General features: G+C 39.8%; 1 protein-coding gene across 3 annotated transcripts in view; it reads right to left on the reverse strand.

The window, feature by feature from the left end:
- The window catches only part of dock1 (dedicator of cytokinesis 1), a 243,383-nt gene that overhangs the window by 46,581 nt on the left and 174,668 nt on the right, over positions 1-22,134 (reverse strand). For all 3 annotated transcript variants that reach the window (XM_042508036.1, XM_042508037.1, XM_042508035.1), the window contains 6 exons: positions 13,496-13,574; positions 10,791-10,891; positions 4,427-4,485; positions 3,615-3,763; positions 1,175-1,260; positions 681-837 (listed from right to left, as the gene is read on the reverse strand). In XM_042508036.1, coding sequence (XP_042363970.1) covers positions 681-837; positions 1,175-1,260; positions 3,615-3,763; positions 4,427-4,485; positions 10,791-10,891; positions 13,496-13,574 — 631 coding nt within the window. The remainder of the gene's footprint in view (positions 1-680; positions 838-1,174; positions 1,261-3,614; positions 3,764-4,426; positions 4,486-10,790; positions 10,892-13,495; positions 13,575-22,134) is intronic.

Genomic DNA, 22,134 nt, shown 5'->3' on the forward strand with positions numbered 1-22,134 from the left:
GTCTCATGTGAGCTGCTCTGTGATAACATCTGAATGCGCGCTTACATGTGGTTGTTCCTTGTGTGTGGGTAGTCTCATGCCATTATGGTCACTTTATTGACAATAATAGCCTGTAAACAACGCTTAAGTGTTAATCACATAGATTTTGTTGATCACTCGTTAAAGTAATTCACCATCACCTAATTAAATGGTTGCAGGAAAAATATTCTAATGTATTAATTTAGATAAACCTTTTGAATTGTAAACATTGTTTTGATGAGTTGTGTTGACATAATAATGTTGATAATTACATCAGGTTAATATTGTGCGCAATTTATACTCAAATTTCTGCATTCACTGATTTAAAACTAATTTAAGTTTTAAAAACCTAATGAAACTGACTTTATAATTTGGGGTTAACTTTTCTCTACCTTCAGCTCACTCGTCAAATTCAGACAGTTAGGGACCTGTAGGCCAAACAACCATGAAACAAATACCATTTTCTCACTTAAAACCTTGTGTTTAGTCTTTCAGTTATTAAGTAAGTGTATCATATGGTATATAAATGTATCATTTTTTCATTTTACTTTATTTATTTGTTTTTAGAGTGTAACTATTGATAGTGGGATTATTTATTTCCCCTTGTTGTCTATACGTGTCACAATAAGTATTCAGCAACTGAAAAAAAAGTTAAATCTTACGAGCACGTTGACGGTGCAGCTCATGCGGTTTTCTTTGTTCTCGTCGTGCATGATGGTCCTGTAGTCCAGCAACCTCTCCAGCAGCCGAACCACCAGAGTGACAAAGTTCTCACCTGTCTTGGCCAAGTACTTGTGCTTCCTGCAGTGCTCCAGTAAACTGGTGTGTTTGTTTGGAGCGGAGGGAGCGCAGTGATGTTTTGTAAAGGGAGAGAAGCCAGGGGCAGTGAGGAAAACAAAAATGAAACATATATAAGAAGTTTTCCGTCAGTTTAAAATGTCAGACTTTCCCACTAAGGATTTGAGAGAAACAACCTTTTCTTTGCCCATTAAATCAGAGTTAACACCCAACTGCGCTGAAAGCGAATAGTGGCAAGCTGTGATAGTCGTGTGATCATCAGCACACTGTGATTATTTTGAGGAGTGCCATGTTGCAATTAGCATTACCTAACTTGTGAGAGGCTCAGGCGTAATCCTGCCCATTAATCAGCACTTACATTTTCTGAAAGAGAACTTTGTACTGCTCGTCTCCACGGCCCCCCTCCACCTCGTGATCCAGCTTGGTGATGATCTCGTTCTCAAACTGCAATTAGACAGAGCAGGCGTAAATAATCAGTGTGGCTAATTTTTCAATTAATTAACGCCATCTCCCTGTCTCACTCTCTCTCCTTGCATCAGGGCCTGGCTGAGGCGATCTGTGCTTTGACTTAATGTGTCCGCATCTTGCAGTCTGGCCGGCTGTGAGCTGGTGTTCATTATTCTCTTATCTCATTATTGTGTGTAGAAATTTGGTAAGAACACAGAATTACGCTGCATCATGAGACACATCCACTTTACTTTTACTCTGTTGTTGCTGTAGATTCTGACAGTGATGCATGGACTTAATTTATCTGATATTTGTATGTAGCCGCTGCATGAAAAAAAAGGTTTTATTGTGCAGAGACAACCCAATTTTCCCTGACTTCTTTATATGCCCTTGTGTTGGCCAGACACAAACACAGAGCAGGTGAGGAGAGTGCAGCCAAGTAAAAAAAAAAAAGATATAAATGCTGCTCTCTGCACAACCAACACACCCAGAGAAGGAGAGAGACCCAGTAAAGGGAATATGACTGACTTACAGTATAAAAAAGCTGTGAGGGCGATTTGAAATTGAGCACGTCACTAAAGGAGAGAAACCACAGGTGAAAACATAGGGGTTTTTTTCCATGAATTTTTCTTACATTTTGGACAATTTCGCTTCCATGATTATTTTTATGGAAAGAAAATCATACAAAACACACATTTAGCTTTAAAAGTTCAGACTTCTGCTGTGGAAATACATGCAAAAAATCATCTTAAAGCATCATTTGCATATTTAAACAAACAAACAAAAACAATAATTAATATAAGTAATAAACCAGAAAAGTTTCATGGTGATATCTATTAGGTAAAATTGTTACCCCATATATCTGTAAGGTCTTATTTATGGTCAAAATGTATAGAATTTCAAAATAAATATCTCTCGTTCCGTTATTTCCATCCTGCGCGCCCAAAAAGATCATCTTCAGTAGCACTTACATATACAAGACTGTTTATACTCTTAAGAGGGGTTTGTTTCTATATCATGAATAGACTGATTTAGAACATATTTTGCATGAAAACATGATGAGAACAGATATTTTTATGGCTGTTGTCAGTATCTTCTGATCTTATGATCTTCTTATCCAATTTTCATAGTTCTTTTTTGGAAATGTATGCAAATTGGCAAAGATTTGATTAGATCATGCATTATTTGCATAAATCATTTTTTTTCTGTTACAGAAAACTTCTGCTAAAAAAAATGATTGTCTTAATGTAAGTAATCAGCTGGGGTAGTTTTATGGTGTAGAGTAATTGAAAGACAAAAAGAAGAAAGACATATGAGGGATTAAGCATGTAGAAGATGAGAATAAAACAAAGCAAAAGTGGCAATTAAATAAAGGCGACGATGAATAAGTAAGATATCAAGTGTCATTTAAAAATGTTCACACAGCTTGAATTTCTTATTGCCTTGGATAGAGAACTCCATAATTTCAATGCATAGTTAAAAATAGGCTGAGCTGCCCATATTCTCATTTGTGTGATAGTTTGTATTTAGAAAACAGTCCATGAAGGATGATAAACGGATAAAGAATTGGTAATGCAGGCAGGTCTCAACAATTAGGGGCATCATAATCAAGTAAAACAACTTTATAATTAATCCTAAAAGACACTGGGGGTGAGTGCAGGTTAGATATGCTTTATCTTTCTCGTTCTGGTTCAAAGCCTGGCAGCAGAAATCTGAATTAATGAGAATATTTGTATCACAAAAAATAAATGTCTTGATGTGAGAAAATCAACTTGGGAAGTTTCATGGTGTTATCTATCCGTTAAAAGTTTTACCCTATTTACCTGTAGTGTCTCTCCTAAAGAGAAAGAACAAGTAAAGTGGCATTCACCTCCAATGAGCCAGATCCTGAGTGACACAGTGACTCGATTAGCAGCACTTTACTTGAGAAAACGATGTTGGTTAAACTACGAGTGACTTCACAGGACTACAAGAGCCAACAGAGACATGAAGCCATTGTGCTGCTTTACAATTTGATCCAAGCACAATAAGCATCACATACTTTGCGCGCCCACATAAACATCACAAAGCTGAAAACTGCCTGAGACATCTCATGGCTGAACAGCTGTAGCCAAACGGATTTCCTCATGCAGAAAGGCTTAATTTTGCACTGTAACGGGGCATAACATTAAGTTCCACTTACCGTGGCCGTTGATAATCAGAGCACAACAAAATGAGATTTGCAGAATTACAAATAAGCTTGTGGCTATGAAACTTTGTCTGTTTTACCGTTTGGCACACCAACACCCGCTGCGTCTCACAGAGTCATTTTGTTACAGCCCTTTTGCTGTGTCATATTTCAGAGCACGCACCCGCTGGAAGCTGCATGTGAAGTGGAACTCGCACTGCATCATGTCGAAGAAGATGGCGATGGTGGCCTTTCGCAACTCAATCTCAGGGACTAGTGTCATCTCCAGGATAGGACCCACCATCTCTGGAATGAATTTTATCTTGTGGGGCCCTTAGAGAAGGAAAAAAGGACATTTACATATAAATGCACAGTACACACAGCTCATTTGTAGACTTCAGTGTGCTTCAAGCACAACATGATGATCCTAACGGGGCATGAATAATCCTTAATGATCTGCAGATTTAAAATTAGCTGCTCCAAACAAATAAAAAATCTGTCTCCCTGTGTTTATCAAGTCTCTCATCAAGAATTTTCCATGACAATCAAGCGGTAAATAACTTCGAACCAAACACCTCAGGTAAAAAATAGCAAGAAGCTCATTAGAAAACAGTGAATGAGTCAATCTAATCTGGTGGAAAGCTCTAATTAAGGGATCAGATGGTGGAGGTTACAATGAGAAGACTTTAAGGGAGGCACAGGTGCCCAAATATAACACCTCAATCCCCAAAACACAATCTCGTTCCGTTGAGAATTGACTCTCTCATCACACGACATAAAGCTAATTAACACATGGTTGTCTATATTTAGCGGCTGTTCTTTGCTGATTTGATTTGTAATAACTGAGAGCGAGAGCACTTAGTTTGCAGATGATCATAAACATGAATTAACACGTCAAGTGCTGCCGTTCTACTTCAGTGCATTAATTAAGAAAAATATAAAAACTTTCTTTGGATACTAGCGAAACTGAACAGTATAGACACAAAAGTTGTTTACCCAGATTGTACCACATGTCCCTGATTTCAAAGCCGATTTGTCTTCTCATGTCCTGGTACCTGAAATACAAACAGGATCAAATGTTACAAAAAATACACGCTGACTAATATAAATCCCTAATGCAACATAACACACAGTTTGTGTGAGCGGCTGTGTCATGTTTTTTAGCTGTGCCGCACCTGCTGGAACTAAAGTCAATGTTAATGTTACAAAGATTTCAGTCAAAGTCAGAGAAGGAATTAGAGAAGTAGCCCAAAAATCAAGGGAAAGTCAATTCAACACAACACTTATGTGGGCGCTAAAAACCAGGCTGCTTATTTTAAGCTTCCATTGGACATCTGACACACAGTGGATGCAGATGCAACAATGACCAAGTGACAATTGCTATTGATTTTTTTTAACTAAATCAAACATATCTTTGTTCGTTCTTGACAACACACATTAAAATAAATATTTAATAGCCCCTCTGAGAAATGCTTTGCTCTGATGGAGGTCCAAATGTGCAATGACCAAGTTAAACACAACGGACCCTATTTTAAACAGTCTATAGTGCATTTAAGGCATGTTCAACTCCACTTTGCCGCTTTAACAGCTCATAATCAGGGCACAAAGTAAACAGATTCAAAGTGCCTTGACAATGGCAGGCTTGTTTTGTCTTTTCATGATGTTCTTATGAATACAAACACACAATGATGAGTTAATTCTCCTAATTCAAGCTTGCAAAATACACACATGCTGGCAGTTGGCAGGCTGTCAGCTGTGGTCTGACTTCTGCTCTGTGTATATGCATTTGACAGGGGACAGAAGACATGAGGAAAAGTGTTTGATTAGACAGTCTCTGTTAGTACTAGTTCCTTGAGGTCCACTCAGGGTGTCAAGAGTCCTTATATAAAACAAAGATTTGCAAAAGAAGCTGGGAGGATCACTTCCGTCCTGACTTTGGGTCTCGTTTTTTCCGAATGAGGGCTTGTAAGCTGATCAGCTCTGCCATGTCTAGGTCGCGAACCAATCTGCACGGCAGCTTGGAGCCCCGTCTTCCCGCCTGCCACACAGGCCCAGGTCACAGAGAGGACAAATTGTGAAGCGGAAAAGACAGAGAGAGAAAGACAGACGATGTATGATGGAGAGACTAACAGCAGTGGAGACAGTGGGCAGAGAGGCAGGAAGTGAGACCATGTCTGTGTAAGTGATCACATGAAACCAAACTAATGGATTTAGTTCTTTGAAAACTGATTGGACAATAGATAATAAAGAGAGTAAGTTCAAGCTTGAAATTGTTTTAAGATCAAGAATATAAGGGACACAATGGAGATACAGTCCCGAGAGAGCCATTTCTGATCGTTTTTACCGTATTTCCACTGGCCTGGCATTGCATGCTCTAGCTGCAGCATTGCATGCTGAGAGGTAATCAGATGTATTTTCACTGCTGGCTCACCACGAGGAATAACTGCACTGAACCACAATATTGTGGTTCTGTTTTGTGGCGTGCCAAACCGCCACAGTCTCTGCCCTCAACCAAGCCATGTGGCTGGCTGGTGGAGTCGATGGATAACTCTATCCTTAATGCCAAGTCATGTCACCCACTGTTCTATAACACATTTATGCACTAACTGAGATTAAAATGCATCATAAAATAAAGAACAGATCACCTCATAATGCTGGGTAGAAAAATGGTTGTATTTATTTGGTTGAAACTACCACAACCCTTGTACAAAATCTGGTTTTATATTAGAGTTGAATGACCTATGTGTGCAGGTTAGGTAGCCATGGTTGCCTCCTGGATGGTGCAGTTAGTGGTGATAATGCAAAACAGCTTTGATATTAGATCAATTTGCAGCGAACAGTCTAGCAGCGATCCAACAGCACCATAAATTACATTAATTCATTAAAGAAAGTCAATTTAATAGAGAAAGACTAACTTTTTCTAATCAGTGATAAAAAAAATCACTGTTCAAATTGAGGATTTAGTTTTTCTTTTTAATTTTTTTAAGGTTACGAATAAGGGTGGGCTGAAAAAATTCAACTTTTGAAGTTCTGAATGGTAAAAAATGACATTTGGTACAGCCCCACTGGTTTAAGCCACTCTAACAACATCCAGTTAATGAAGGTGTGCATCAAAGTGTAAATGCAAATCTCCAATCGCAATGCAACTAAAACACCATAAAAGTCAATTATCTGACACCACTTTACATTTAAAGCTAGTTGTGGTATTAACTTTCTCCTCCCCCCAGTCTCATGTCCTCTCCAGCTGGTGGCGCTGCAGGTGACTGCATTGTTTGCTTATGCCAAGAAGAGTCCCATCTGACATCAGACTATCACACTGAGTGACTGATGGAGGCCTGGTGGCACTGTCTCCTCTCCCGAGCACACTGATGGTATGACACCTTTGCATGACATTGCAGAGAAGTAAAAAGATAAGAGTTTGAAGTCTAAGTGTGACACCTCTCCTGACCTCTAATTAATAAACATTCAGCACCCCTTTCACACATTGTGACATTTCAGAGCACCCTGAGGCCCTGACAGAATTCTGAAAACCCAACTGATTGTTTTTCCAATATTGTACAAAGACACACTAATGTATTTTGACAGAGAGGAGAAGAGCATTGAAAGAATCCTTAACGAAGACGCTGCGTCACCTCTTTGTAGTCTGGCCAGGTCAAAACAATTTACCACAGTTAGCTGTCAAAGGGAGGGAGTATTACCCAGGGATTGAGCTTTAAGCAGAGTATTGGCAAGATGATAAAGTATAAAAAGATGCCTGCCTCTATAAATTACTGTAAAGCTGCATGCATTATGTATTACATCTTTGAGTGATTTTGCCTCTCATCTACACTTTACATCTCGGTGTGGCTTATTATTTATTCCTGCGCACATCTGTTGCTATATGATTGTTCTCGTAGCATGCATGTGTGCCAGTGGAAGCATGCAGGTTTGTCTGTACATCTGGGAGTGCAGATGACTGCTCGGGAGGCAGCGTGTCCTCATCTGAGCTGAGGCAGATGCAGGGTGCTGTTCTGTCACACTCCTGTAGGCAGCGAGACAGGCAGCTATGACTGTCGGCTGTCAGGACCTACAACACATACCTGTCAGCTATGGGGCGTAAAGCTCTCAGAGAGGTTGACTAAGAATAACAGAGGGAGAATAGAGGGACAGCGGGGAGTGGAGAGTGGATCTGGGGCTATCGGCAGCCATTGCTGTATAATGCCAGAGGGTCAAGGGGGGCAAAGAGCAAGACTGGGAGGAGACAGGAGGAAATGAATGTGGAGACATGAGTTGGTGGAGACAGAGGAGATAGAGGACAGGGGGCAGATGGAACAAGAGAGAACAAAACACACAAGTGACTGACAAGCAGTGGCCTGTAAGAGCAGATGAGATGTGATCAAAGCCTGAAGCAAAGCTAGTGTGAGATATTCACACAACCTGACAATATGACACTCTCTCTTCTCATCACTCATTTGTGCATATCACGACAATGACATTGCTGCATGCTCATTTATGCAGCTCTGTATGTGCCTACACTTCCACGACCTCTGGCCAAAGCCCTTCTACATGAATGGATAAAGGAAAATTCTGTGTTTTTGTAGCAGTGTGTGGGATTTAGTGCCATCTAGTGGTAGGGACTGCAGATTGCAACCAACTGAAACTTCTCTTAATGTGCCATGGGCAAACTACCGGTTAAGCTTTTTTAGGTTTTTCCTGGGAGCCAAATTATGTGCAGATGTTTCTTCCTCTCCAAAACACACAAACTATGTGATTAAAACCAGTAAAAACACTGTATAAAGTAGTTTCAAGTTACAAATCAGTGTTTCTCTGATGCTGTTTGGCTCTTCGGAGACGGGACGCTTGCCTAGTTTTGGCTATTGTGTGCTTAACATTTTTCTCTTATAACTCAACATCCAGATGATTAGAGGGTTTTTACAGGGAGCCAAATCATCTACAGAGGGCTCTTCCTCGTTAAAACAAACAGAGCTGCTAATTTAAACACCTAAAAACACTGACAAAGGCAGTTTCAGTTTAAAAAACACTGTTTCTCCAGTGCTTTTTGGTGCATCACAGAGGGGCCGCTAGCCCAGAACCTGCTGATGTGTACACACCTTTTTTCACTGATAACTCAAGACCCAACTGTTCAGGAGGTTTTTCACAGAAGCTGTGTCATCTGCTGAGGTCTTTCCCTCTCCAAAACAAATGGGAAAACTGGTAAAAACACTGAATTAAGCAGTTTCATGTTTACAAACTGTGTTTTTTCAGCCATGTCCAGCTTATCACGGAAAGGCTGCTAACTACAGTGGTTGATGCAAAAACCTGAACAGCCTTTTCAAGAGCCAGTGTTTGGTTTGTCCATTCTGGGCTACAGTAGAAACAACATAGCAAACCCGATAAGAAAAGATAAAGTAGATATGAAGGGTCATTCTAAGGTAACGAAAATATAACGATCCCTTTTTTAAAATGATTATACACCCAAGATAACACACTTATTATATTATATTCCATTTCTGCCAATATATCCACCAAAAGCCAACTCACTAGACCTTTAAAACTCTGGTCTTATTTTTGAAATGTATCAAATTTATAACATTGTATCCATCAAAGTTGCTGAAGATTGGAAACACATCAACACGGCTACACATCTATTTGGGCTGTAAAGACATGTTAGTCTGTTGTCAGCATCCTGATCTAAATGTGAAAAGGAAATGAGAATCACACCGGCACTGGTAATGGTCCAGATCTTCATGAGCAGCACTGGGAGACGTGTGATGCAGGGAGAAAAGCCGATGCTAAAGAGCCACACTCGACACAACTCTGATTTCTCCCCTCTGTTCTCTGCTCCCAAGCGAGGCACAATAATTGGTATTGCAGGCAGGACTGACAGTTCATGCGCCAGCACACAGGGAAACGGGATGCAGAGACGGAGAGGTAAAAGAGAGAAGGTGAGTTGTAGGTGGAGGGAGAAAGATGCAGAGGAAGTGTGGGCGGGTAGAGTCAGAAAAAAAGTGGGTGAAAAAGAAATTGGCAAACCCTGTATAATATCCTCTTCCATTGCTCTGGAAGCTACCTGGTTGTATTTGAATGACATATTTTGGAATGTCAAATAAACAGTCTGGAAATAGCATGGCAGAGATCAGTCCTTTTTCTGTGCCAGGAATGGCAGTTCTTGTGTATGTGAATCTGTTTCTTTCGGGGAAGGCTGACAAGTGGAGAAAAGGCAGGGTGGGGGTGGCTGGGAACGTCTTGTTTGCTGTGTTTAGCTGTTTGTGTGGGAGCTTATCAGGTCCGATAATAAAGCACTGACCAACGAGGAGTCTCGCTGTCAGGCACGGGCCAACGTGATGAATGCTTTAGTGACAAAAGCTCCTCCAAATGAAGATGAGAGCCAATATGCTACATGTCTGCCCAGAAAGCATTTACACGTTTGGCTGCATTACTGGAGTCTATGAGAAATACTAATGTTGATGAATGGCTTTTTGTAGACACAGGCAGCGGATGAACAGGAAACAAAAGCTCTCGCTGAACCTGTAACTGAGAGGAGGGATACACTGTTAATTTGGTACCTTAATTTTTTAAAAATCACTGTAATTAAAAATTAAATTATGTTTACTCTCTATCTAATGTTAAGTGAACTTGAAATATAGTTGTATTTAATTAATTTTGTGAAGTTGTTGCAAACTAGTCAGTCATGTTTTTATATTTTTAAACATGATGACAAAACAGACCTTCAAGATCTCTTAACAAGTTCAGTCAGATTAGCTTGATTTAATGAAATTGCTGACACTTAGGAGGAACAAACTACTTTCAATTGTAATTTCTAAGTTAACTTCACAAAATTATGCAAATACAACAAAATTCTAAGTAAACTTTACATTTATATATTTGCTAAACATAACCCAAGATTAAAAGTTTAATGTACTTACCCTTTTCAAGGCAATCAGTGTGCTAGATTTCTTTTTAAAAAAAGTTTAACTTAACAGATTTTACAGTTTAGTTATTAGAGCAGATTTTGGGAAGCAATAATATCTAAACTTTGTGGATTAAAAACTTGGTGCTGCGTGCTTCAGAATTTTCCCCCTGTAGCTGTTAAGAGAGAAGAAACCAAAGACCTGTATCCAACAATTCAAGAGGGGATTCCCAACTTTGCCTGATACCTGGAATTTGATGTGCTCTCCATAACCATTAACCTCAAGGCTGTTCTACTATGTTCAGAAGGGCGAATAACTAGTGCTCCACTGGAGCCATAGTGTGCAGGGTATCCCTGCGAGCCTCTGTGTGATGAATTATATAACCCCTGCTCATGCTGCGGAGGGAGCTTGGGCCGTGTTGGTGTGCAATGAGCAGGCCATGTGGATTTAGAGAGAGCGCTCGCACTCACTTGTGGAAGATCTTGGCTCTTTTGTCGCTTGAGAAGTTCTCCAACTGCAAGGACTCCTGGGTGAGGAAGGCTACAGCCAGGTGAAAGTAGTTGTTCCACAGCTGATGCACATAAAAACAGAGCGACAGACAAAGAGTGTGGTGTTACAATAATGAAAGAACATTGACCTCACAGTCAAAAAGCAGTTATCATTCAGTACCAAACCACACTATGTGGGCTGGAAAGCTTTATAGTTTCATTTAATCAAAAGGTTTAGATGTGATGGGTGAAGCTGTGTGTTAGAAAGCTGTCCTAGTGGTTGGACAGATGATGATTTAGACCAATGGCTCCCAACTGGTCCTGTCACAGGGTCAAGATTTCTCTTAAGTCATAAGTTCAAGGATAACATATTTAGTTTTATTTCACAAAAAAGAAAAACAACATGTTAGCTAAGAACACAAAGAAATACAACATAATGCAAAATAAACAGAAATGGCACTTCAAAATAAAAGCTCTATGCTGGAATTTCACCGTAAATTAAATGTGTTTTTCACAAACCTGTAATCTTAAAAAGTCAATTGCAGTCCATTCAAAGTGAAAATGCAGCCCACTTTTGGACCCCGACCCACCAGATGAGGACCAGTGATTTATGCCACTGGCCTCCAGACCGCACTCGCAATCAGACAATGACAACAGCTAACAGAAGTGCTACAGAAGCCACTAGTGAGGCGCAGGTTGACACACAACCAGCAGATAGGGCAAGCTAATTAGAAAATGTCGCTGGTTTCAGGTGGGTGGGTCATCAAGTGACAAAGCAGCGTTCTGAGTAAGTCATTAAAAACGTATAGAAACCATGTATAATAGTCCACCTTTCACCTTCTCTACCTCCCTTGTTCTCTTTGTCTCTCTCACACAGCAACCGGCTTTATCATCAGTGCTGCATTACTCAAGGTTTCCACGTTTTTGACCAGGATAATATGTTGAAGTGACATTAAAATCTCTCTGGTTATAATGTCCAGTAAAAATAATTCCCACAGAAAATATGCAGGCCTAACACTGTGCCCTAAAAGCAAGCGAGGGGCTCTCTGTCCACACTGAACCCGTTAAATATGCACTTATGTTTCCTCAAGTAAACGAACCACTCTACCAATCAGCTGTGCACTCGAGTTCACACTCAAGACATAACCACTTAAAACATGGATGAGTACTTGCCGTCTTTCACATTTGTGCTTTTTAAACAGAAAACACATTTTATATTGTGACATTTACTGGAAATGACATACAATAATTCCAGCAGCTAGTCTGTCCTTAGCAATGGTCATTACCAGAAACTTGCAGCTCTGGTTTGTGTGCTTGAGGTTCGGGTTCAGGTTCAGGTGATTTATTTACATAAATGTTTACATCCTGATCAGATGCCTGAAGCACCTCAACTGGCCCCCTTTGACGTGAAGGAGCAGCAGATCTATTATGAGCTCCCTCCGGATGTCTGAGCTCCTCACTCTATCTCTAAAGCTGACCCCGGTACCCTTTGGTGGAATCTCATTAAGGCCAATTGTATCCGTGTTCTCATTCTTTCAGTCACTACCCAAAGCTCATGACCATAGATGAGGGCTGGAAGCAATTCTGAGTGCTTCCTGTTAGAGGTGTTGCAGGCACTTCAAACAGGTAGGAAGCACAGAGGCAGACCCAGAACACACAGGAGAGATCATACATTTCATCTGGCCTGGTAACACATTAAAATTCCCCAGGAGGAGCTGGAAAGTGTTGCTAAGGAGAGGGACATCTGTAGTACTTTGCTCAGCCTGCGACCCAGCCCAGAATAAGTGGATGAAAATGGAAGGATGTTCACGGATCGGGCAGGGCAGATTACCTCTAATAAAAGGCCAGGTTGGTCAGGTTTTAAAAAAACAAGCATCAAAAAAGGATGGCAGGGCATGAGCATCTGTAGATGGATACAATTAGGAAGCATCGAGATGCATTGATTATCATGTTATAATCACATTGTAGAGCTTTGATTAAGAATCAGATCTTGAGGTGCCTCCAGATTCCCACTCCTACCATTAATGTATACAAAATACGTCTCCTCATGATGAGTTTCCAATGCAAAAAGAGCACACACTTTCTCATGAGAATACCCATAACCTAAACTACATGACAGTTTAAGCTACAGCAGTAAAAATGTCTGTGTAATTCTATCCAGTTAAATTATCTTTATACAATTGAGCTTTAGTTTTAAGTAAAGAAATTCCAACACTGAATTCATTCAACATAAAGAGAACTGCAAGAGCTATAAGTCACACTGAAACCCTGTTAAAAATATCACTCCATGAAGGCTTTAAAAGCTCAGCATTTTAGCTGTTGACAACATTAACTTTCTTCCATATGTCAGACATTTAAAAAAGCAAGCAGAAAAAAAGCTGTTCTATTCTCGGGGGAGCAGGTTAAAATATTCTGAAATGCACATCAAATTGCTGGCCATTACACAGTAATTGATGTTCCTGCTCCACAATTTTTATGTCTACTGCCTTCAGTGATCTTTTTCTATCTCTTTCTCTATTCAGAAACTCCAACAATGCTACATCCAGAACATTAAAAACAGTCTCAGTGTGAGACTGCAGTGAAGTGATGATCCAAAGCTGCTGTTAATAGGACTAAAAAAACCTCCGCCTTTGGGAGGGTGGGGGCGCTGCTATCAAGGTTGTTAAAAGAAAAAAAAGAGCTCTTACCTGTAGCTCAAAGTTGGTTTGATCCAGAAATTTCTTGTTCAACACTGCTGCATACTGATTAATGGCCCGCAGGAACACTCTGGAAAGATAAGAGGATAGAGTTTAGATCTAGTCTTCACACTGATTTTTTTTCTACCTTAAAATAAAGGTCTTCACATTCTATAGTTTCTAATTACATGGACTTAAAGGTCGCTTTCAGACAAACTCTGTGCAGCCCCTATTGAAACCACAGTGCTCAGTGATCAAGTAGCTCCTCGATAGTCATATTCACACCCACGGCAAACCAATGTGCACCGACGCTTGAACTCACAACAAATTGTCACATAACAACATACAGCATAAAGGCTCAATAATGTGCCATGTTTGAATAAATCAGTTACAGAAAATGCTACAAGGAATATACAATGTAATGTTGTTACAACACCAGAATTTTAAACTTCAATATAAAAAATAATTATAATTTCAAAAAATTACTTGGTACCTCTTTTAATACCATGGCAAATAGATAACAAAGACAAAATAGAATACTTATTTTCTTTTTTTTTAAATTAACAACACAAAAACAAAAAAACAAAACAATGTGTCCATTTTGACTTTATATATGAGGAACACTGGGCTCCAAACAAAAATACACACAATCATAGAAACGTTTTTCCTTGGCATGGCTGGGGGTAGGGGTGGGAAAGGTGGGGAAAGATGATTGATTTTCTTTGAGAACCACGGTGTTTGTTGTCAAAAGTTCTATCTTTTATTAAATAAATGGCATTACTAACTGCACAAGACCTAAATATTGGCACTGGATTTACATCCTATACTTTAGAATCGCCCAAAATGAACTCATTAATCGGTAGACTGAACAGTAGTTTTAAAGCTGCAGCCAGACAAGAAGAGAGTGTTTGCCCTTGTGAAAAATATGCACTCAGAGAACAGAGGTGAAACACAGGTTCAATCTCGCTCTTTGGCAGACTGAGGTACAGAAGGGGCTCGAGGCACTCCCGAAAAAAAGATGCAATGAGTAGATCTTAATGAGAACACTGTCTGATGGGTTAATCCACTCTGATGTTGCAGAATTAAATGTTAATAACTTAAGTGGCATGAAGCTTTTAGAGGGGAATTATGATTGCTACTTACAGAGTCAGAGGCCCATTCGCTATTTAACTTCATTCCCTTACGGAACCAGCCATACAACAATGTGTGTACTAATCTCTAAGAATTACCCACGGAGAAAAATAGAAAAAAATAACCTTATCATGAGAATAGGGGAAAAAAATGTCCAGCACAGCATTTTCAATAACCTGGGTTACTTTATTTAAGGAACACTCCAGGTTTTTATGGTTTATTAATTTCAGTTGCTACTTCAGTTGGTGTGAGCACTTTCCTCGCAAATCAGTAAACAAACTACAACAAATGATTGCCTTAGGCAGCACACAAAGGTACGTTAAAATGTGTGATAAAAAAATTGGCAAGGTGAAACAAGGACAATTGTTATGCCACTAAAGTGGATTGCATCAGGGGTTTCATGAGCGAGCATTAAAGCAGCATGAAGATGTAACACTCGTGTAACTGGCACTGGCAGGTGAGCAGACATCTGCTGCACAGCCAGCGCCAAGAGATCCTTCCCCCTGTTCGCTGTGACCAAAGGTAAGCCCTTACTCAAACTGGGCCTCACTGTGGGAATTCCTCACATATCACCTCTCTTACTTTATGTTTCAGCTGCGTCGCAGTAAGTCACCCAGCTCACGGAAAGGTTTGAATTTCATTGGCATAGAGACTAGGCTGGGGTTTCCCTCACCACCTTGTCTAACTGACCTTGAACAGGAATAACCATCACTGTTGAGACGGCAATGCTGCGGGATCGAGGGTATTTTAAAGCTATACAATATTAATGTCCCACATTTATCTCCATTGCTGACTAAATGCTATCCGGGGCCGATGTGTGATACATATTAAGAGTCACCTTAATCATTAGCTGGAAAGGTTAACTGTCATTGAACACCTTTGGACAAGCCATTAGAAGAGCATTTCTTTGGCTTTCTGGCCTCAGAGTGGGGGACCCCCCCCCCCCCTCCCGTCTCCTAAGCACTCAGACAGCCTATTACCACCATCCTGTCTGCACGAGCACAGGCTCCCCCTCCACACACCTCACTCAATTTTCTGCAGCTGTGAACATGTCAATATAGTTGATACGCTTAACACTGGACTAATGCTAGAATGTGTTCCTATTTTTTGTTTTTGCACCTGTGGGCTGAGAGACATTACTGCTCAAGATGTGGGGCTCATTATGATCAGTTTTTAAAGGTTCTGTATGTACAATTCAGAACATTAATGTTTAAGCAACCACTATTTGCTATGTAAAGTTTAGGGCTGCCCCCTGATAGTCAAAGATTTGAATCATCAGTTATGGCCCCTCAGTCATGCTATTGTTTGATAGAGCCTGCAGCGGATGCGATGCAGCAGCTCAGAGGAAGAGACGTTCTGCACTGTAAGGTTCCAAGAGAACATAAAGCCCTAGTAAAGCTATAGTGGAGAAAATGTGTCCCAAGCAGAGAAGGAAGTTATCGCTACCTGTGTGTGCTTCTGTGTTTGTTTTGGCGGTAGATGGTCCTGTGTGTGTATCCCACTGGCTAGGTAATCGCCGTGGCTCTGCACTGCGTTCATTTGGCTGTTGCCACAAACAACTCAGTCCCAGCCCATTGTGGCAAAACAGTGGTTCCCTCTCAGGTAAACACTGTTAGCTCTGTCAGTACTTTTCCCATTGTTAGCATTGTTCACGCTGTTAGCACTGTTAGCTGCTAGCCACCAACTCAACCTCCTTCATGTTGATAGCCGTGTGCAGACAACCTCTAAGTCATGGACATGCTCTGAATGTCACATACAGCTTCTTCCATTAAAAAAATAAAAGATACTTTAACAACAACTACTGAAAAGGGGAAACTCAGTACAGGAGTTACTGAGGTTAGTTACATTGGTCAGTCTCAAAAAGTGCATAAATACTTAGTGGAAATTCTCTATTACTTAATGTTTTATTTGCTTAAATTGTATGGTTTTATTATGCTACACCCTGAGGATGTTATGAATTTTTTAATGGTATTTTTTGTATTAATAATTGGCATTAACGGTATTGTGTTTGTTTTGAAGCCCACTGCTTTTGGTTAACAGCAACTGTCTGTTTTTACCGTATCTCAGACAGTCTCTGCTGTGGGACCACCAATCTAAATTGCTTTTAGCTACTGTATATCTGAAGAGAAAACAAGTATTGTGCTCTGGCTCTGTGAGATAAACAATAAAATGAAATAGAGAATACAATACACTTGATTTTAAAAAAATCAACAAACAAAAATCCATGTGAAAATAAGTTTGCAAGTCTGCCTACAGCAGGATGCATAACTTTAAGGAGCATCAGGACAGAAAAGTAACCCAATCTCATTAAAAAAAAGTAATTTTCATAGAAAAATCAATGAAAAAAAAGGATGGGCCCTATGTGTATGGCCAAAGGGACAACTACTGACCTATAAAACCTTAATCTGCATTATACAAAATCTAAGCAGTACTCAGAAATGGTAATGAATCATCGGTAATCAAAGGCTTAGGCTGTGGTCTTCATTCAGCTTCAGCTAAAAAGTAAAGTAAAAGTATTCCACTGATGGAGAGATGGCCTTTTCATAAAAGTAGAGAAAACAGAGAGAAAGGGCTACAGGGTTTGCTCTTGCTCACGAGGTAGAAAACCGAAATTTATCAGAACGCACCGCACCGCACCAAATGAAAATAATGCTACCACTGGTGATTCATGCAATGCAAGCTTGCCCATAGGAAACAATATGGCAGCTGGCTGATAACAAACAATCTCAAATTACAGTAAAACAGTTTTACTGTTCAATCTCTTTTATTAGGCACCCACTTCCTTTCCACAAATTCTCCTATTACAGCCAAACAGTGCACTAAAATATGTTTGAGGACATTTTTGTGCAGAAATAGGCAAAACAGTGACAGAATCTTGGCTCATATTGATCAGCACAACTTAGTTTAACCATCTGATTTCTTTTTTTATTTTTTGGCACCCATAATATGGTCACAAATTCTCGTATTCCTGTCAAACAGTGGACATTTTTGGTGAGAAACAGGCAATTAAATAACAGAATCTTGGTATAGATTTGATGAGCACAACCTTGTTCCAAAGTTAAGTCAAAGGCTGAGCAAGAGAGAGAGGCTGCTTTATCTCATACAATTTCTATTTTCTTTGTGTCTGTGGTGGCAGGAATATGAAAATGTAGAAGTACAATCTGTAATTCGAGTCTCAGCCCTCCAGCCAGTGCAGAACATGTTGCCCGGTGGATTTGAGCTGAGATGAGCAGGGAGATTTGGGCTGGTAGGACAGAAGAAAGTTTAACATTGCTTATTTACTACACACACTGTTATGACACTAAGCTGGTTAAAAAACTGACTGCGTATCCCTTTAATTTGTCGACATTGAAAGAGGCTAATTTAGAAGTGAAGGGTGAGATGGGTCCAACTGAACTCATTTGTACTCACCAATCGCACTCCAATTCTACAGACATTATCAAGGTAGCACACATTTCCCACTGCTGGGTCACACAGTGAGGAAAAGAGCGAGATCAATACCCTTCACAGCTTCTGGCTAAATATGACTCAACAGGCAAAATGCAGCTGTAATCAACCATTTCTGCCAGATCTCTCTTTCTAGTAGCAGCACTCTTTCACGGTTCCACTACAATTGGTTGATGATGCTGGTGGATGAAATCTCCTATGCTCTCTACATGACTGATCTGCAGTAACTGAGATGTTTTATCATATACATGTTACACGAGTTCCTCTCTCTCATACTGCAGTTCACATGACAATGTAAACTCTATTACCTAAAAGCCTATTTGAAGCCAGCAGTCTGCCTGAGCTCAGACATATAATGGGCTTTAACGAACAGACAGGACAGTTCCTCTGTGAGCACATCCTGCCATTAATTAAAGTGAAAAACTTAATGAGGCGGATGAAAATAGAAAATACTCTCCCTCACAGTGGGCTCTGACTAAGACTAAGACACTCCAAAAAGGCCATTTCAAACAAGATTAAAGGCACTCACAGATAATTTCTTGAACTTTGGAATATATCTTTTTAATGTGGCGCTAAAAAGTATGAAATTTAAAAATTGTGCTCCTTAAATAAATGTGATATACTAACAAAAGCTCTACTTTGTCTGTATTTGAGTTAGTCCAAGAGGAATAACTCATAAAAAAGATGTAATTACTGTAGAGTCTTTAATTAATTGCCATATTGATTTCAGGGAATCTTCTTTGCACAGACGCAGCGATATGAGTGTGAATCAGGGCTGTTTGCATAACTGCGTGTAAAACAGTCTGTGGTGCCGCTGCTCTTTAGAGCTTGCATTATTAACAAAGCCAAATGCCAGGGGGAAGATGCTTGGCTACTTTGCAACATCTGTGATGGCTGGTCATTATGCTGCAGAGGGAAAATAAGATGCAGATGCAGAGGGAGAGACAAAGACAAACCAGTTCTTTATAACTCCATTGCAACTACAAGCTAAATGCTAATGACTGGGAAATTTAAGCTGCTGCTATAAATGTAATCAAAGACTTATCCAGCGGATTTAGTGTTTGCTTTATGCCTTCAGCTAAGACATCAAGCATTTCCGCGGACACCCTGGAAATGTGTAATTCCTGAAAACAGCCTGCCCTCTTAATGCTTTCTATTTTTTTCTTTTTTTCATCTAAAGTTCAGCAGGGAAATCAAGGTAGCTCTAATCATCTTCAGAAATCACAGGGTTCCCCATTTTCTGCTTAAGGAGACAAAAACATAACTTGGAGATCCTTTAACTTTTTAATTAGGCAGTGCAGGCGCAGCATAGAGGCTCCTACACATCACAGTCATTCTGATACTGTATACATACGGCATCATTATGATAAATATGCTCCATCAAACTGTCAGTGTCAGAAAAATCGCCCCATTACTGCTGATTGATGGGTGTGCTGTACATTTAAATTTCAGCACAGACAACAGAGGTTTTTCATACTCTTGTTGCTTGTTAATTTTTTTTTAATCAGCTAACTTCTCACAGCCGTGGTGCACAGACTTGAGCTCTGACGGATGATGTGCACCGCAGACACCTAGCATATATGCTAATGAAAAGTTATCAGCAGATCATACTTGCTAATTGAGTTCAGAGAGCATCCCAGATAATGATCACAATCTATTTGCATACTATTGCTGTAATAGCTGGCGTATCTGTCTGTGCTCAAAGATAAGCCAAGGTCAAAAAAACCTTCATTATCAGACCCATTTATTAAATTAGATTACCTTTATTTCAGACCCCTGATTTAATATTAGATTGATTTACCCGTCAACATATTTTCAACCCAATTCAATCAAACTCTTGATAAAGTTTATCACGGCTTTTTAGATAAACTGGGCTCAGTATAAACTTATACTGAGCCGTACACCCGAGGGGAAGATGCAGGAAGCTCTAATGACACAAAAAATAGCGCTCACTTCCTCACTCCACTTTAACACTAAAACCACTTTGAGCAATAAAGAGCTCTTAAATCTAGCTGGGATCATGGTGCAAAATACAATATTTGCACCAGATACAAAATCAGATACAAAATGTCAAGAAGAAATCCTTTTGAGGGTATCTTTGGTATTTTTCAATGTATTTACGTTTTCCAGTATTTTTGAGTCTAAGTGACTACAATGCTCAGTGAGACCGCAGCAGCCGGAAGCGGTTAAAAAGATAGTGATGTAACCACTCAGGGCATTTGTGCATAGTCTATTTTCATCCACTAAAAGTTATTTTTTTGCCACTGACAGGCTCAAACTATTATTGTATGTTTTCAACAACATTATGGAAAGTATCCCCTTCAGAGATAGCTTTTCTTTGTTAAAGAGTAAGACGCTTATTGTTTATCTAGAAACAGCCCTAAAATTGCTATCGCCAAACCCACCAGACTCCATGTAAATTAACAATAATTTTAGTGTGTGTAGAGTCAGTATATTTTCAAATCTAACTGGGTGAGTTAAGGAGTTGTTTCAACCGCACCAGAGGAGCTGATTACTGAGCTGAAACAGTAGAGAGATGAACCAAAGCTAATTTTGTGAGTTTTATTTTGTTACTGTCAACTTTGAATGAAATTTGTGTTTTTTGTATAGGGGTGTAAAAATACTTAGATCTGGATCGATATGTCAATTCATTCATCAATAATCTAATCTTACCGATGCAAAGTGAAAACATCGATACATATCTCACCTTTAAGATTTGCCTTTATTTTGAAATTCCCACTGCATGTCTTTGTCAACATTTCTGTACGAGCACATGTCCTTCCTCAACATTCAACAGTGCAAATGGCCTTCGGCCAGGCAGATAACGGTAAGCAGCCAAGAAAAAGACAGTGAGGATATTTACTGATATCATCTTACATCAATCACAGTCCCCTGACGTAAATCAAATTGAAATCATATTGTGGCAGACTGTGATATCAGCAAATATTGTGTCATTGTCCAAATAATCAATTTAATATTGAATTACAATAAAACTTATGAGTTACAGCCCAATTATAGACAACCTTTCTGTAAGTTGTCAGACACTTGAAACAATGAGCTCAGTCAGTGGCAAAAACAAGCACTTTTAGTGGACGAAAGAGCAAACATGCCCCAAGTGGTTACACTGCAGCCCGTTTTGCTGCTGCTGGCTGCAGCACTCTTGCTCAACACTGAACTCAATTCAAAAATTGTTGTTCTCATCACAACAACTTGAAGTAACAGAGTCTAGGCTGAAAAAATAACAGCATTATTTGCAAGCAAGATGATATGCAAATATTTTAATATCAGGTTCATATGGTCAGTGATTAACTTGATATCTCTTGGAAGTTAGTGAGAGAACCAGAGGGCACTCAAAAGTATTTTGCTGCGTTGTTGCGTAGCACTCTAAAATAATGATAAAGGCCAAGTAAAAGATTACTTTAGATATGTGTGTTTGTCAGTTGGGACACACACAAAGTGTATGTGCCTCTGCATAAAATGACAGCAAAAAAAAAGACATGAATTCTGACTGACCCCACACGCCAGTGAGGGCCCCATCTGTCATGCGAATGCTATGAAAAAAGCCGCAATCCCTTTGACTTGGCAGCACCAGGCAGTGCGGTGCCAGCGTCAGAGCTGAAGAGTGCTAGTTTCCACCAGCCTATAAACACAGGGATCAGAGATGTAACAATGACAGCAAAAGGCTGCTTTTCATCCAGGCCAAAAGTTTGTGAAGAGGTGAACGGATTACTAATGAGGCAACACGGGCTGATTCACACAGGAACTCCAAATACTAGCGAGCAGGAAAACACCCACTTTCTGCACTGGAGTCAGAGTGTTGGCGAAGTTCATGTTGAGCAATGGGTGAGATAATGAAGCATTTTCAAAGTTACCAGATGAATCATGAAGCAATTAAAAGTGATTTTAACAGTCTAAACCTTTAACATTTTGTCTTTTGTCACCATTTCTTTGGAATACGAATGACCTGCCTGCAGAAATGAGAGTGTGAAGAATAAAAGCATTTGGATGTATTTACACATTTAGTGGAAAATGTTCACTCTCTAACAATGTTTTGATAAAGATATAACCATATT

The sequence above is a fragment of the Plectropomus leopardus genome, chromosome 19 (assembly GCF_008729295.1).
Source record: "Plectropomus leopardus isolate mb chromosome 19, YSFRI_Pleo_2.0, whole genome shotgun sequence".
In the NCBI taxonomy this organism is placed as follows: Eukaryota; Metazoa; Chordata; class Actinopteri; order Perciformes; family Serranidae; genus Plectropomus; species Plectropomus leopardus.